The sequence below is a fragment of the Phyllostomus hastatus genome, unplaced genomic scaffold, assembly GCF_019186645.2.
Source record: "Phyllostomus hastatus isolate PE091 unplaced genomic scaffold, TTU_PhHast_1.1 phas_contig_17, whole genome shotgun sequence".
NCBI lineage: Eukaryota > Metazoa > Chordata > Mammalia > Chiroptera > Phyllostomidae > Phyllostomus > Phyllostomus hastatus.
Window position 1 is genome coordinate 40660942 of NW_025333664.1, and position 18101 is coordinate 40679042.

The 18101-nt window shown below is 38.0% G+C and overlaps 1 protein-coding gene across 1 annotated transcript in view; it reads left to right on the plus strand.

The window, feature by feature from the left end:
- Positions 1 to 16192, plus strand: part of CFAP61 (cilia and flagella associated protein 61) — a 418587-nt gene extending 402395 nt beyond the window's left edge. The window contains exons 26-27 of the mRNA XM_045833360.1: positions 8641 to 8731; positions 15837 to 16192. Coding sequence (XP_045689316.1) covers positions 8641 to 8731; positions 15837 to 16037 — 292 coding nt within the window. The 3' untranslated portion in view covers positions 16038 to 16192. The remainder of the gene's footprint in view (positions 1 to 8640; positions 8732 to 15836) is intronic.
- Positions 16193 to 18101: the final 1909 nt, after the last annotated feature.

Genomic DNA, 18101 nt, shown 5'->3' on the forward strand with positions numbered 1-18101 from the left:
GAGACAACTCTTAGGGGAGATTCCACTCTAGCAAACCTCTGTGCAGGTGTGAGTGGCAGCTGGGGATCCTAAAAGCAAAAACTGGACTTCTATCACACCAGGAGAAAACTAGAATGCTTTCATTTAAAACAAAAAGATCTTGGAGAAAGATGTTTCTCTTCTCTATCCACCCACCTCCTTTTTTCTAATAGTGGAGTAGTTTAGCAATTTCCAGTTGAACTGTTTGAATACTGGGGGATGCAGCCTTATTCATGCAACTCTCCTTTCCTACTGACCCATCAGAGGGCCATGGCCTTGGAGTTAAAATCCAGTATTTGAAAGAACAACACCCTTTACCCACTTTTCTTTTCCCTTATACTGTACTCTTTTTTTCTGAGGCCAATGAATGTGGCTTCTTTCAGTGTGTCTTATCAATTTCTTTTGCTCAGCCTCAGAATGACCAATGGCTAAGTTAGTTACCAGATCCCCTCCTAGACTGTATGATTTTGTCAATAAAATAGGCTGAATGACCAAATGAGGGTGAGCTCTGGAGAAGTCTGATCAATTGCTTAATGATTGGACCATATCGATCAGAAATGGTTAATTCAGTTCCATGAGTCAACGTCTCCTGGGGCTTTTAAGAAAGGTATATTATTGAAAAAGTGGTGGAGAATTTAAGTCTTCCCAAATAAATAAGGCTGACCATTGACAAAATGAACAGAGACCATAATGTCTTCTGTTTGGGCCCTGGAGAATTTGGGTAAACTTTTTCTCACAGCTTGCACAGAAATGATTTTTGTGATGTTAACATTCAAATCTACACGGCCACTTAGAAATCCCATTGTTGCTGTGTTCTTGCCTGGCATTCTCCCCTAAAGTTTTCTAGGTGATCAGCTATATGCGTTACTTAGTGGCAGTGGTTAGTCTTCCCTTTTTGAATATTAATTGGGAAAGAAGTTAATATTTTCTAGTTTTTAAAAAATTTACAGTATTCATGGAAATATACATGTTCTGAAAGCTCCTCCCTAATGTTAATCGTTCATAGCACTTGCTGCCACTAATGCAGACAAGCCTCTGGCATTGGCAAGGACTTCAGATGTTCCTCTTCTTTCTATGGAGAAGGAAAGAAACCAAAACACACAAGTCATTAAGTTTGAGGGGGAGGGGAAACAAAAAACTATAGATAAAAATTTTCTTTAAATAAAACTTCTTTCTAATATCCTTATATCAAAAGGAGATCATCTAATTCAACTCAATGTTGTAATCAATTCCAAAATGAATTTTGGTTAAATTCAAATTTTTTCTTATTTTAATAATGAAGGCTGCCTTGTTGCTAGGATGCTTTAGAGGAAGAATACAGGAGTCCTTCCCACTCTAAACACCTCTCACCCACCCTAAGCTGGGTCACTACAGCTGGTGCTAAAGCTCTCTGTGGACTGGAAGGAGAGCAGCTGAGTCTGGCCTCTGCACTCACCTACAGATCTCTTCAGGAGCATGGGCCCCACCTGCTCCTTCAGTGTCAAGAGGACCAGCCTAGTGCTGTATGCTATGGGGATCCAGAGTGCACAGTGTAAGAGAACAAGATGTGCACCATGTTAACTCTCCTGCAAGGACAGAAATGCCCCATGCAGTGAAAATGAGGCAGAGAAAGTGAATGGAAGCCCTCAGCCAGGAGTTGTCTTCAAGGAGGAGGTTTGTGTTCAACTTGAACACTGAGGAAGATGAAAACTTGGAATAGGGTCCTCTTGGCTGCAGAGACTGCAGCCAGGTCAGGGGGCAAGGTATTTTGAGGGATATGAGGGGTGAGACTCCTAGACTCTCCACAGTGGGAGGCAGCAAAGGGAGTAGCAGGCAGTCAGGGTGCATGCAGATCTGAAGTGGGGAGAAGTCTGAGCTACAAATGGATTCTGAGTGTGGGCCCCAAGGCTGCCCCAGTCAGCTACCTCCAGCCTAGAGCACCCCAGTCCCAGACCCAGTGAGGAAGAGGGGTGTCTGCAACCCATAACTAGTATAGAAAGGAAGTTGACCATTGCTTTCCAGAATTCCACTTCCTAACTAGCTGAAGTGGCCAGGATAGGAAATGCTCAGCAGGGTGCCACCTGCCATCAAGACTGGTGTTGTCTGTTTCATGCAGAACTGAAAAAGAAATATAACGCAAACCCATTTCTTTCTTTTTAATAATGAGATTAAATTTGCCTACTGCTGAATAAAATACATTGGTTCATGCTAGAAGGAGCTGGTCCTCACTGCCCTGGTGTTGGGATGCCTCACCCACCTGGGAGGTGCTGTCTGATTATGGTTTGCCAACTGAAACACTCCAGATGCAGCTTCCTCCTTACCAAGAATGAATTTGGTTCTGAAATTCCCAGTGAACAAACCTCACCCCAGCTTCATGCGTGTGTTTGGTTTGGTAACTAAAGCACAGGGATTTTTAGCAAGTAAATTATAATGCCTACATTTTTAAATGTTTGCTAAAACCATAGTCTCCTACACATTATAGAAAATAGAAACTCAGATATCTTTCATCCTAAACTAATCCCCAAATCCAGCACTTTAGAAAACCAGTTTCAAGCCACTTAGTTGTTGATCTCAGGGGCTGCTGGCAAGTTTGAGAGGCATAGTGTTCTGTGGTGGGAGAATACCACTCCAATTCTGAGAAAAATACTAAGAAAACCATAGGGTTATTAAAAGATTTCATAAAATTGTTATACAGCACTTTTTCTCTAATAAAAGTCAATTTCCTAAAATGTTAATTTTCCAAGGGTTTAGAGGGAAGAAGGGAGGCACAGAGGATTTTTAAGGCAGTGAAACTCTTCTGTATGATCCTGTAGTGGTGGGTACATAACATGATGTATTTGTCTAACACCAGAGAATATGCAACACAACAAATGAATCCCAGTGTAAACTTCAGACTATATTTAAGAATAATGTATTGATATTAGTTCATGAATTATAACAAACATGCTGCACTAATGCAAGGTATTGGGAAACTGAGGGAAACGGGAAGCATGTGGGAAATCTTTACTGCTCTTGAAAATAAAACTAATAATTTTTTTTAAAAGTTAATTTTCCAGAAGCAAACAAGGTCTCAAAGAGCATGAAAGTGAATTATGGACAGAAGCCAAGCTACTTGGGATCTGTGATTGGTGAATGGCCAAAGGCAACAGACTGGCAAGGGCAGCCTTATCACAGTGACCACTCTGAGGTCATTTGGTGAGCCCTTTAAAAATTACTACTGAGTTTCAGGCCAAGATCAGGGCATAGATATATACACTTCACTTCCTCACAGAACCAAAAGAAGAATAACAACCAATGTAAAGATAAAAACAGAACTGCCAGAACTATAGTCAAACTGTATGGAAACCCAAGAACCAAGGAATTAAAGAAAGAACATTCATCCAGACTAGTAGGAGGGGCAGAGGTGAGCAGCTGGGACAGAGAGGATGTGGAGTGAGGTGGCAGCTTACAGATCAAATGGTTCCACATTCACCTGCAGATAAACTGGGAAAAACAACTAGGGAGTGAGACAGACCACACAACCCCGGGTTCCAGCATGGAGGAATAAAGCCTCAAAACCTCTGGCTGTAAAAATCTGTGGGGATTGTGATGGTGAGAGAAACTGCCATTCTCACAGGAGACCCCTCTGGAAAGGCCCATGGGGTTCTAGAATGTACACAAGCCCACCCACTTAGGAATCAGCACCAGAAGGATGCAATTTGCTGTGAGTAGCCGAGGGAAGTGAGTAAAAGCAGGGTGAGAGCCAAGCAAGTGATATTGTTCCTTCTCTGACCTCTCCCCCATATACAGCAACAGCACCACAACCCAGCAAAGTGAGTTGCCCCACCCTAGTAAATACATAAACCTCCACCCTCTACAACAAAACAGCTATGTTAAGATGAAGAAATATGTCCCAAATGAAAGAAAAGATCAAAACTCCAGAAAAAGAACTAAGTGATGAGGAGATAGCCAACCTATCAGATAGCAGAGTTCAAAACATTGGTAATCAGGATGCTCACAGAAATGATTGAGGATGGCCACAAAATAAAGAAAGAAGTGAAAGCTATGCAAAGTGAAATAAAGAAAAATATTCAGGGAACCAACAGTAAAGGGAAGGAAACTTGGATTAAGATCAATGATTTGGAACAAAAGGAAGAAATAAACATTCAACTGGAACAGAATGAAGAAACAAGATTTTTTTTTTTAAATGAAGAGAGGCTTAGGAATTTCTGGGACAATTTTAAATGTTACAACATCCAAATCATAAGGGTGCCAGAAGGAAAAGAGGAAGAGCAAGAAATTGAAAACTTATTTGAAAAAATAATGAAAGAAAACTTCCCCAATCTGATGAAAATTGATGTACATGTCCAGGAAGCTCAGAGAGTCCCATAGAAGTTGGATCCAAGAAGAAACACACCAAGACACATCATAATTAAGTTGCCCAAGATTAAAGATAAGGAGATAATCTTAAAAGCAGCAAGAGAAAAGGAAACAGTTACCTACAAAGGACTTCCCATAAGACTCTCAGCTGATTTCTCAAAAGAAACTTTACAGGCAAGAAGGGGCTGGAAAGAAGTATTCAAAATCATGAAAGGCAAGGATCTCCATCCAAGATTACTCTATCCAGCAAAGCTATCATTTGGAATGGAAGGGCAGATAAAGTGCTTTTCAGATAAGGTCAAGTTAAAAGAGTTCATCATCACCAAGCCCTAATTATATGAAATGTTAAAGGGACTTATCTAAGAAAAAGAAGATCAAGACTATGAACAGTAAAATGACAACAAACTCACAACTATCAACAGCTAAACCTAAAAATCAAAACCAAAACCTAAGCAAACAACTAGAACAGGAACAGAATCACAGAACTGGAGATAACATGGAGGATTATCAGTGCAGAAGCAGAAGGGGGAGAATGGGAGAAAAGATACAAGGAATAAGAAGCATAATTGGTGGTACAAAACAGACAGGGGGAAGTTAAGAATAGTATGAGATGGAGAAGCCAAAGACCTTATATGTAAGACCTATGGACATGAATGAAGATGTGGGGGGATTCTGAAGGGAATGGGGTACAGGGTGGGGAGGTATAAAAGGGACAAAAAATTGGGACAACTCTAATAGCATAATCAATAAAATAAAAATAAAAGTTACTAACAAAATAACCAGTTTCTGTAAGTACTGGAGAAGGACCTTGCATTATGATTCTTCATTAGGTGGGTTTTGGGTATAATTTTTTTTCTTTATCAGAAAAAAACAATTCCTTGTCACCTGTACCCACACTTTACATCTAACAGCCACCCTACAATAGCAACTACTTCACTTTTTTTAAAAAAATTTTTAGCAGCTACTTCACTTTATATATATTTAACTTGATCCATGGGGCAGTCTGTGAGTAATTTGATGTAGCAGACAGATGTGCAGAAGCTGCTCTCCAGGTGGGGCAGTAACCTAAAAGCCCCTCTTGGTGGTGCACCAGCTCTCCCAGGTGTGAGAGTACTATCATCTATCATTTCTCTAGCCTATGAAATTGTCTCTAGGGAACCACCACTGAAACTGCAATAAAGTTGAAAACAAGCCTTCAGAAGTCCAGGTGTTGGTTTGGTTTCAAGAGTATTATTTCATTATCACTCTTTTTTTAATTAGAACCCAAGAGTTCTTTCTTGAGAGACAAAAAAGAAAAATCCAAATAGAGCTCTACAACCGTCTTTCTATTTTAGAAATTTAAAAAATGGCTGCTGCTGACAAATTCCAAAATTATTGGTAGCATTTGGCTATAGAAATTGTGACAAGGATCCCAAAATGATTTTCCACAGGAGGCAGTGGTAGGGAGTGGGAAAGGAACACAATTTTAGGTCCGCTAGGCCACTGAGCAAGCCATTCAACATCATGTGATGAGAATAGGGATTGTCAAAGGCCACGATGCCATTTCTTCTGGATACAGGTGTAAGAGGCCATGGAGAGTTTCAAAGCCAGCCAAAGACAGAATTTGCAGTACCTCCAAATTCCTCATCCCCTCTCCTCCCCCAAGCACTGTGCAGACTTGCTGGGTAGTTATATTGATATTTTCAGAGGATTAAGGGCCACCTATTTCTCTAGCCATCTGTGTTTGGCTTTGTGAATGGAGGCTATGCAAATGTGGGCAGTGGATAACAGGCCAGAGCCTTGGGTGGGCAGCATTGTGACTCTAAGGGAAGCGGGGGTTTCCCAAGAATGCCCTCATTGAAGCAGACAATGAGGTGAGAGTTCTGAAGGCAATAGGCAGAAAAACCACCTGAACAGCACCTGGATTGTTGCAACAGAGTTGGGCTGGATGAGGAAAGCAGAGAGACAGAACTTATGCCAACTAGAAGGATGTGGCTCTTGATCACCAAAAAAAGAGGGTGGGAACTCCTACTGGTATATGGAACCACTCAGTGGGGAATCTCAGTAACTGAGGAAGGATGGCAACAAATTTAAAAGGGCACATTGGTTTCTAGTGTAGGAATTATGATAGTTTCAGGATTTGCACACCCACAGTTCCCTGAAGCTTCTCTAGAAGCTCTTTAGACCTATGAGTTAGGGACCATTCTGGCAAAGTTGTGCTTAAGTGTCTGGACTTCAGGTATTATTGATAATTTGGTCTAGGAAACTATTGTCTGAAATGGGTCAAAACATCACCCTACTGAGTTGGTGCCTCCTGAGGCAGCCACCCCTACACCAATGTCTTTACTCCAGGAATTAGATGTTGGATGTTGGCAAGGGTTTGTAGAGGCCAAGAACCCTATAACTAGGACTCCCATTGATTTGACTGCATCCATTCAGAATTCAGTGGTCTGGAGTAACTCTAGAAGTGAGCAGTTCTCTATTTCCATTAGGAGCCCTCAGCCTTCCATGCTATAGGGTTCAGAAACACCATCCTTAAACCCTAGTTTCACACACAGCTTTCCTACTATTCCAATGAATTTCCAATCATAGGGCATTTTGTAGAGTTTTGTCACCTATTTATTTGGCACAGTTTTATTCTGTATCAATGAAAAACCAACCAAGGCCAAGTATATAGAGTATAAACAGTGCAGTTGCATTCATCAATTCATTCTCTTATTCTTCATTTCATGAACAGGCAAAGGATGGCTGTTGCAGGCAAATGCTGAGCTAGACAGCCATGGAATGATTACACAACAGACCTGACTATATGTGTGCCTCTAGGAGCATCCTTCCTTCCCATCACTTTCCTGAGCTCATCTCTTACCACTCCCCCTTTGTTTATATCCATCCCACCTCCCCAAGTGGTCTGAGCACATCCTTGCACCTACTATTTCCTCTCTCCAGAAGCCTCTTATCCCAATCTCCACCTGGTTCACTCTTTTCCCTCAGGTATTTACTCACTAAGCCCTGTCTTAGGTGACTTAACCTTTTTTTGGCTTCCTCCTGCCCTCTCCTGATTTATGTTTTCTCCTAATCATTCTCATTCTCTAACATTCTACATATTTGCCTATTTGTTGCTTGAATATAAGGGATGTTTGTTTGATTTGGTCCCTGCTGTTTCCCCAGGGCCCAGAACAGTGTTGAGCATATAATGAAGGTGAAGTAAATATTAGTAGAATTAATAGTCATATGAATATATGACCTGAACAACAAAGTAGATAATTAAGCATGAAATTGGGTCATGTTCTGGTTAAGTGAATAGATGATAATTGATATACCTGAATCCATGCTGATCATAGCACAGCCTTTTGTCATTAGACTTCTCTTTCAATGCCTCAGTAGTCCCTGAGACTCATTAGCTCCTCTCCCAAGAATTAACGTAAAGCCTTGGAAAACAGAAGGTGCCCATCTGCATGGGCACCAGGTTTTCTTCCCCTGTGCACATACATAACATCCTTTAACAGTAATAGAAACGACAGGCTCACATACAGCAAGAGTGAAGCCCGTGTAATCTATGTGTCTCCTGAAGAAGTGAAGTGTCCTGTTCTAAGACACTAGCATTAAATAAAGTACAAGTTTAATAACTGTTCTTGGTTATTCCATAAATAAATAAGTGTTCTTGGTTATTCCAAAAATGCACCCAGTCTTCACCAATCATCTGTAAATAAAGCATGGCCATATTACCCTCCATGAAAGAAAGCATTTATTTGAACAGTTTTCAGTGAAAAATTAGCAAATATAAACACTAAAAGAGCTGCTCTCCAAAAAGAGATTAAATTGAGCATCAGTACAATTGCACAAAGACTATGTTGCAACATGGAGATGGACTGTTTTTCTGGTCATTATTAATCCAGAAATCCTAATTATGAACAACATTTGTGTTATTGTCTACCCAAATTTAATTTGTTTATGCAGCAGTTCAGTTAATCCTGCAATATGTTTTTCTCAAACGAGGGCAGATAATGGAGACACCGTTCTTTACAGGTCTTCAGGCTTTTAAATGCTGATAAAATCAGGATTCTTCACTGGGTCTTGCCCTAGCTCTGAATTAAACCACTTTAAATGTAATTATGGAACCTGGCCTTACATCAGGAACATCCATTTAAAAAATTGATTGGCCAGGCTATTCCACGAAGCATTTTATGAGCAAATGATTGCAGTGGGGCCAGGACTATAATTTATAACAGAAAAAAAGCAGGTAAATACTTTATTAGTGGTAATGAGAGGGTTTCCAGCTAACTGAATCTTTTCTTTCCTCACTAGCTTCTTCACGGAGCCCTGGTGTATTGCCCTCTTTCATGATCGTTTTATTGATCTCAGGAAAGAGTTACGCCAAATCTTAACCTCTAAGGAGGTAAGAGTGATTAATGGATATGTGGGTTATTCCTTGGAAATTATAAACAGTTTATAGTTGTTGATAATTTAGACTTTCCCCTGAATTCCCACTTTATGGTTTTACTTTTCAAACTAACTATACCTCATATAAACAAACTACAGAGTATGTAAACATGGATGGTGATATTCAGGGAGAGTGGATTATTTAAATCCTTTTACAAAGGGCAAATTTCTTTTTCCTTTACAAAAATAATTGTATTTTCAGTATCAGCTAACAGTGTTGATGAATGCTGGACATGAATTATATCTGCTTGTCCTCAAGAATGAAGATTGCATTCCTTTAGTTTATGACCAGCTATTTGCAAACATTTGTGTGCATGTACTGTTTCAACATGTAAAGAGAAGTCATCAGATGTCTGAACACACTTCTTTTGTAACCAAAACTTCTGTCTCAAAGCAGTACAGAATTAACTGTAAGTTAGGCTACACATCCCAAAGGCTCCGTGTTCAGCAAGAAATTCGACTCTGCAATGTAAATAGTAAAATATTTGTGAAACTTTAAATTATTTCTTTCAACACTAGAGTGCTTACCAGAGTTGGGTAAAGTTAACATCTGTGCTTAATTAGTGGTCAAATATCCTCAAAGACTGCCCCTTGCTTCACTCAGACACCAGCTGAAGCACAACTGACCTTCCACCTCATTTTTCTGTTTATATGGGCAAGTCCTGCATTTCTGTTGTCATCATAACAAGAACCAACCCAGGTGGGCAGAGGGACTGTTATCATCTGTCCCTTACCAATGAGAAAGCTGAAGCTGAAAGACTTTAAGTGACCTGCCCATCGTTTGCACAGCTAGTCAGTAGCCAGCAAGCTTCAAACTCAAAGATCTTTCACTCCAAAGACAGGAACACAGGCAGTGAGCCACATGGAACCCAACTATGTGGCTTGGTATTTTCTCTTCATTGTGCACTCCTCCCAACCCCTGCTTTTCTGTTTTATTGCTGGGATTCAAGCTAGGAAACGGAAACAATTTTATTAATCTGAAGTAGATTCAGATTGAGAAAAATAGGTTTAAAATTTAAATCAAACTCAGTTGCTGTCGGGGTGTACATAGGTAGAAAGCTGGCAGGTAAATGTACATGAGAGAAGTAGAGGGGACTATGACTATAGGTCAGACAGTTCCCTGCACTTCATCCTGAGGCTGTAAGGAAGTCAGGTCCAGTTGAAATATGAGTCCCAATTGAAAGCCTGGTGTTCACTGAACTCTGTTTAATGACTCGGATACCCTGCTGCCTCTCAAAATATACTCTACAGCTCATGTCTGCCTCATAGTAAAGATTCATTAATTTTCTAGTTACCCCATCAAAACTCTGTTTCCCATATCCTCTAAAGCCCAGATCTGAGCTCTCTGTTAACATTTTCCACAAGGCCAAAGGGTTTCAGGTGTCAAGCTAAGAAAAGGAAGCTTTTCCTTCACTTTTCCAAATAAACTGTCAAACCCAGTAACTCACTTTTCATGGCACTCACTGAGAACTGTCAACCTTTACCAGTGAACAGACATTTGCTCTGGTTCAGTTTCCCATAAATGAACAATGTGGACAGCAGGCTCTTTCAGTAGATCATAAGTAGCCACGGACATTTGTGGAAGAGACACTAAGGGCTCCCTAACAATTCCTGTGGGTTTTTTAGATTTCCAGAATCCAGAAGAGGTGGTGCATGCAGTGGTGTCTGCCTCTAGCTCAGATTCCCATAGAACAGGGACTTGCTGTTCCCACCTCAGAGAGCTATGGAAGGGGTAAAGAATGGGATGTGTGCAAGTATCTGACACAGAAGAATGGCTCTCAGTAACTGCCAGTCACCACAAGTAACAGTGGTGGTGACAGTTATGGTGGAGACAGGCTGACAGTGGAAATGGCAATCATATAAACACATGCAGAAATTTCATATTAAGAGTCTGATATTAGGAAAATAGAGAGTGTATCCTTTACTAAAGAATAATAGTAATTCTTCTTCTCTAGTACTGAGTTGATGTAACCCATTTCATCTCAGTTTCTACCTTGTTTTCATGGAAATTCAGAAATTAAAATCCATTAACTATAATATACTAAAGCTTAGCATATCAATTTTCCTCCTTTTCCACATGAGGAGAAAGGAATAAAAAATATTGTCTATGACTGTTATAAGTTACCTTAAATCTATATGTCATTTATTTTAAAAAGCAGCTCATTATTTAAGACATCTCAAATCTGTTTGTGGATGTTAAGAGAGGAAATCCACTGGTACTGCAGTTAGCTATGATTGAAGCCAAAGAGTCATTCACCAAAGTGAAATATTGTGGAGTGAAAATTACCCCTCAAAATCCTTCAGGAAATATATAACAATTATAAACATATTATACCTAAGAGCAGAACCCCAAGATATATGAAGCAAAAGTTGACAGAATTGAAAGAAGAAATTATTCTGAAATGATAGCTGGAAACTTCAATATATCACTTTTAATAATGTATAGAATAATCAGAATATCAGTAAGGAAATAAAAGACTTGAACAGTACTATAAATGAACTAGAACCAACACATGCATACAGAACACTCTACCCAACAATAATAGCAGAATGCACATTCTTCTCAAGTGTACACATATCATTCTCTAAGATAGGCCATATTTTAGGCCACAAAGTAATTGTCAATAAATTTTAAATATTTAAATCATACAAAATATATTATCTAAACACAATGAAGTGAAATTGGGAAATAACAATAGAAAAAAATCACAAATTTTTGGAAATTAACAGATTCTTAAGCAACTTCTTTGATCAAAGAAGTTATCTAATGGGATATTAAAACAGAGGCAAATGGAGATTAAAACACAATACACCAAAATATATGGGATGCATCAAAATCAGCTTTCAGAGGAAAATTCATAGATGTAAATGCCTACATTTTAAAAAAGGAAAGGAAAGATCTCAAATCAATAACCTAATTTTATATCTTAAGGAGATAGAAAAAAAGAAGCCAAAGAAAACCCAGTGCTAACAGAGGAAAGAAATTATATAAATTTTAGTGAAGATAAGGGATATAGGAAGTAGAAAAATGACAGAGAAAGATTGATGAACACAAAAGCTGGTTCTTTGAAAAAATAAACAAAATTAACAAACCTTTAACCAGACTGACTAGGAAAAAAGATAAATTACTAAAATCAGAAATAAAAATGAGGACATTACCACTGACTACAGAAGTAAAAAAGGATTATAAGAGAATATTATGAACAACTGTATGCCAAACAATTAGATAACCAAGATGAAATGGACAATTTTCCTAGAAACACACAACTATAAAAACTGACCCCACAAGAAATAGGAAATCTCAAGAAACCTGTAACAAGTGAAGGTTGTTTTGAATTAGTAATCAAAAACCTCTCAGCAAAGAAAAGCCTAAGACCAGACGTCTTCACTGGTGAATTCTACCACATATTTAAAGAATTAACACCAATCTTCCTCAAACTCCTCCTAAAAAAGATAAAAGAGAAAGGAGCACTTCCTAGTTCATTCTGTGGTGTCATCATTACCCTGATACCAAAGCCATATCAGAAGAAAAAAACTACAGAACAATATCCCCTATGGATTTAGATGCAAAAATCTTTAAATGAATACTAGCAAACTAAACCAGCAGCATATTAAAAGGATTATACACCATGATCAAGTGAGAATTACCCCAAGAATGTAAGGCTGGTTCAACATATGAAAATTAGTCATGATTATAATAAAGGGGGGTAATGCTACCATCTCAATTGATGGAGAAAAAGCATTTGACTAAATCAAACATGCTTTTATGGTGGTAAAAAAAAACACTGAAAAAAACTAAAAATAGAAGGGAACTGCCCCAACCTAATAAAGTGTATGTATGAAAAACCCACAGCTAACATCACATTTAATGATGAAAGAGTGAAAGCTTTACCTCTGTAATTTGGAACAAAACAAGGATGCCTGCTTTCACCACATTTGACATTGTACTGAAAGTTCTAGCCAGAGCAATTAGGCAGGAAAAAGAAAAAAAAAAAAGACCTCCGCATTGGAAAGGCAGAAGCAAAACTATCTCTATTTTCCAATGATAAGATCTTACATATAGAAAATCCTACATAATGCACAAAATAACATTAGAGCTAATAAATTAAGTCCACATATTCTGGGATACACGACCACATGATAATCAGTTATCTATATTAGCAATGAATAATCTAAAAATGAAATTAAAAAGCAATTCCACTTACAATAGCATCAAGAATTTTAAAATACATGGGCATAAATTTCACCAAGGAGATGTAAGATTGGCACACTGAAAACTACAAAACATTTCTGAAAGAAACTGAAGAAGACCTAAACAAATGGAAAGACTTCTGTGTTCATGGATTTGAAGATTAATTTGTTGAGATAACAATACTATCCAAAACAATCTATAGATTCAATGCAATCCTATCAAAACCCCAATGGCATTTTTTTTGTAGAAGGAAAAGCTAATCCTACAGTTCATGTGGAAATGCAAGGGAGTCCAAGTTTCCAAAACAATTTTGGATTTTAAAAAAAGTCAAAGGAGCCCTGGCTGACGTAGCTCAGTGGATTGAGCGTGGGCTGTGAACCAAAGTGTCGCAGGTTCGATTCCCAGTCAGGGTACCTGCCTGGGTTGCAGGCCATGACCCCCAGCAACCGCACATTGATGTTTCTCTTTCTCTCTCTTTCTCCCTCCCTTCCCTCTCTAAAAATAAATAAATAAAATCTTTAAAAAGGAGCAATCATAATTTGTCTAATTTTATAAAAAAAGTCAAAGGACATACTCTGTAAAATTTGAAAACACTACAAAAGAATAGTTACCAAGACAGCATGGTACTTACATAAAGATAGATAGAGAGATCAATGAAATAGAGTTCAGAAGTAAACTCATTCACATGAAAAGATGTTAACATCATTAATCATTAAGAAAATGCAAAGCAGAACCGCAATGAAATATCACATCACACCCATGAGGCTGGCTCTAGTAAATAATAATAATAATAATAATAATAATAATAATAATAATAATAATAGCAGCAAGTATTAGCAAGAATGTAGAAAAATAGGAACCCTCACACATTGCTGATGGGAATGTAAAATTGTGTAGCTTCTGTGGCAAATGGGTTGATGGTTCCTTAAAATCTTATATGCAAAGTTACTATATGACATAGCCATTGCACTCCTAGGTATATATAACCAAAGAATTGAAAAACAAGCATCCAAGTGAATAATAGTACATGAATGTTCATAGCAGCATTATTCAGAATAAATAGCCCAAGTGTCCATCAATGGATAACGTGGTCTATCCACATAATGTAATATTATGCTGCCATAGAAAGTAATGAAGCACTGATACATTCTACAAAGTGGATGAACATCAAAACATTATGTTAAATGAAAGACCCAAATACAAAGAACTGTGTATTTTATATGGCATTGTGAAGAGGGTTGGTCATAGATGAGCACTTTGAGAGGGGAGATGGTCACACTGAGAGGGGTCACACTATAAGAAGAAAATGCACAAAAAGTTGTTTACAATCTAGAGAAGTATTTGTCTTAGGTAAACTTAGAAGTTCTATTTTGTGACTTTACACTATTTATCCCAATGTCAAAACAGTATAAGGAGCCCCAAATCTTCAATAATTATTGTGGGGAACATCAATGTGTGTTTATTGCTTTCGTTTGACACAATTCTCCTGAAAATTAAGGGAAATGAGAACAAACTCATATAAATTGTAGAATATATCCTTGGGGACATGCTGGTGGCAATCAAATTATTAAGCACCTCTAGTATTTAGTTCTGGGCATCAGTTGCCTTTTTCTCTCTCACTATCTTTGTTGGGCTGATTTGAAGTCCTAGACTTCAGTGACTGTTCTTCTAATGGATGTGTACTTAATCTCTGACACTGAGGAGTGTCTCACTTAAATAACCAAGTGGTAATTTCCCTATGCCCCCATGTAGTTTGAATATTATTTTTTATATCTGTAAGTTCTTACTATTAATAAGTTAATGATCCAGTAGAACTATGCAAGTTACCACTTTTTTCTGTTCAAAATAAAAAGAATTATTGGAAGTTCAAATAAATATAACTTCAAAGTCCCTGTGACTCTTTCTTTAGGGTAATTTTCAATTATCGTGGTGTTCACAAACCATACAGTTCAAACCTTAGTGAAGTACTTTTTATAACAATCTTCCTATAGATAGATACATGGGCAGATGAAGCAAATATGGTACAACATTAACTATAGAATCCAAGTGATGTGTGTACAAGTACTAAGTTGTACAATTCTGTCAACTTGCTCTAGGCTTGAATATTTCTAGAATAAATGTTGGCAAAAATGATTACTATATTAGGGAGTTGCACGCCATCTGATTCTCAACCTCATGTAACTTTATTCTCCCTGAGCCCTATCTTTAGAGATATCAATGAAATTTGACTTTATTAAGAATGTATTCTAAGCTTTTAAAATCCGATTTCTTAGGAATTCTAACCAAGTAAAGTAAACCATCTAGAAATTTTTATGTAAAAATATTTAATTGCTTTTCTTATTTTTAAAATAATCATAATTACAGATAATTTTTATCTGAAAATTGAGATCTTAAAATCACTATGCTTGGTGAGCCCTGAGAATATCATGCTAAATGAAGTAAGCTAATAACAAAAAGACAAATACTGTATGATTCCACTTATATAAGGTGCCTAGAGTAGTCAGATTCATAGAGACAAAGTAGAATGGTGGTTGCCAGGAATTGGGATGAGGGAGAATGGGGAGTTGGTGTTTAATGGGGACAGAATTTCAGTCTGGGAGGATATGAAAGTTCTGGAGATGGATGTTGGTGATGGTTGCACAAAAATGTGAATGTCCTTAATGCCACTAAAATGTACATTTAAAAATAAGTAAAGTGGTAAATTTTGTCATGTATATTTTGCCACAATTAAAAATATTAAAAACTAGGACAAATTTAACCATCCTTGGGGAACTGACCACTATGTTTTTCATTTTAGTGAAACTGCCCTCTTATGGTGGGGCTAAGTGCAAGTAATTTCTGTATCTGGCTTCCTTGTTGTGTTTGCCAGGAGGAAAAACTCCCTTCCATAGAACAGTTGGCCCGCCAGATAGAAGATGAGGAAATTAACCTGAAGGAGAAGCCCAGGAAATACCTCAAAAGAGTTTTCCAGGAAACCATCTACAAGAAGCTGGTGGAGAAGAGCATCCTTGACTACTTGCAATATAACCACTACCACCTGCCCATGTATGCATGGCCAGGCATCATTTAGTTGTGGCCATGGTCTCCCCTTTATTGTTTTTTACACATATAGTCTCTAGAACTCCTCTATATAGTAGGAAACCTCTCTGAAGCCTGGCTTGACAGCCAACCACCGCTGTCTCCTGGTTTTGTCATTTCTTTTCGCATCCACTTATGCCTGTCATTTTCTATCAACCCAGTAGGTGGCACATGACAATGCATCTCTATTCTCAGTCAGGGAGAGTCTTTACTAATGCCAGGCATGTTCCTGAACAGAATAATCTATTTTAGCAATAAAATAAGATTGGGCTGTGGAAAACTTGTGTTGTTGCTGTTGTTGTTTTGTTTTTGTTTACTTTGAGTATGACTGTTTTATTTCCTCATTTCCTGAAATGTTCTGCCATCAATTTTATTAGTTTTTTACATGTTTACACAGTAATAATCTTGGGTGGTAAAAAAGAAAATTGTGTGCCCACGTGGACAATTAGTGAAATTGATGGTGAGAAATTAATTCAACATCAGAGGGATTGGTTGTATAGGAAAGTTTAGCTCACCTTTTGAATGAAAAGGCTGCAGTCACAACCCCTGCATTTCTATACCATGTTGCAAGTCATGACAAATGCAGTGAAAAACTAGAATATAACACATGGGCTCATGCACAGATTTATTTTATTTTATTTTATCTCACGTGCAGGTTTTAGACTAGAAAACAGTAGTGGCAAATTAATCTAGTTGATTTCCTTTGACCTTTAGCCCTGTGACTTTGCTTGAGGGATGGGGGAGAACTGGTACATGTCACCTGTAATATGGGTCAGCGACCCTCTCTCTTACAAATAAGGCAAATTAAGTGCCAACTAGAAAACACATGAATCCAGAAACAGCACATAAGATTGTTTTCATGTATTTGGATCTTTTTAGTTGATAGTGTGACACTATTTGTGACTGAATTTTGACCAGCAGGGCTTAAAATTGGTTTTTATAGACACAATTCCAGTTTTTGTTCTTTTTTTTGCATTCATGTTAATGTTTAGCAAAAGTTGGCACAATTACAAGGATGACACAGCTATTAGGAGGAAAAGTCATAGTTGGCATTACAGAATTCTACATCCATTATCATCAAATGGATACTTCTCAAAAACAAAATTGTTCTAGCACACCAGACACTGATTTTTCTAAGACAGGTAAAAGTAAGCAATAAACCCCACTAATTCCTTTACACATGCATTTTACACAAATACATGGGTCATTTAGGGTGAGGGTCCAGCTTTGACCATATGGTACAAACTGTAACTTGAATGGAAAATAATCATTACTGATTTACTCCTCAAACTGCAAACCCAACACCCATGGAACCATATTTCAGGGCCCTGCAAGTGAGTCAGCTCAAGAAAATATTCTTCCCCACTCCCTTCCCCTAAGAGGCCCTCAGATCAAATTCATCAACAAATGGAGTATCTGTGAAAGGCCTGGGACCCTTGGGTGGAGATGAACAGAAAGACCTTAGAGGATCAACAGTTATGATATCTGTGACCAAGTATTACCATTAACAAGCTTCTAGTCACAATAAAGGGACCCCTAAATGACAATATAAATCTTAATGTTGAGTCATACATAAGTTTGATGTTTTCCTTTGCTGCTTTTTAAAAATCAATCCTGGACTTCCACAAGTGTCATGACAGATTTGAAAGTGTCCAGATTATATTTTAGGCTGCAAAATGTGTCAGATGAGGTTATTGCAACCATTGTCTCACAGCCAAAAAGTGAGTCATTTCATAAATCTAGCATAGATTAGCATGTATGTGAAAATGAGCATTTTATCACCAAGAAACAACTTTTCTAAGAATAAGAGAGGTATCCAAGAGTGGCTGATCATAGGTTGAAATTGGCTATTTTAAGGGCTTTGGGAGAAAGAAGATACTTCTTACTTCGTACTGATGATGAAGACCTGCAAAAGAACAGTTTCAGAGAGACCAATACTTGGACTTCTCTTGGTATGTACACGCAGAGATTCTGTGAAGACAGATTGCATGTATGAAGTCCCTATGTATTTCAGTATTTGCTGTTGAGCTGGGGACATCTTGGACTCTAAGGCTGA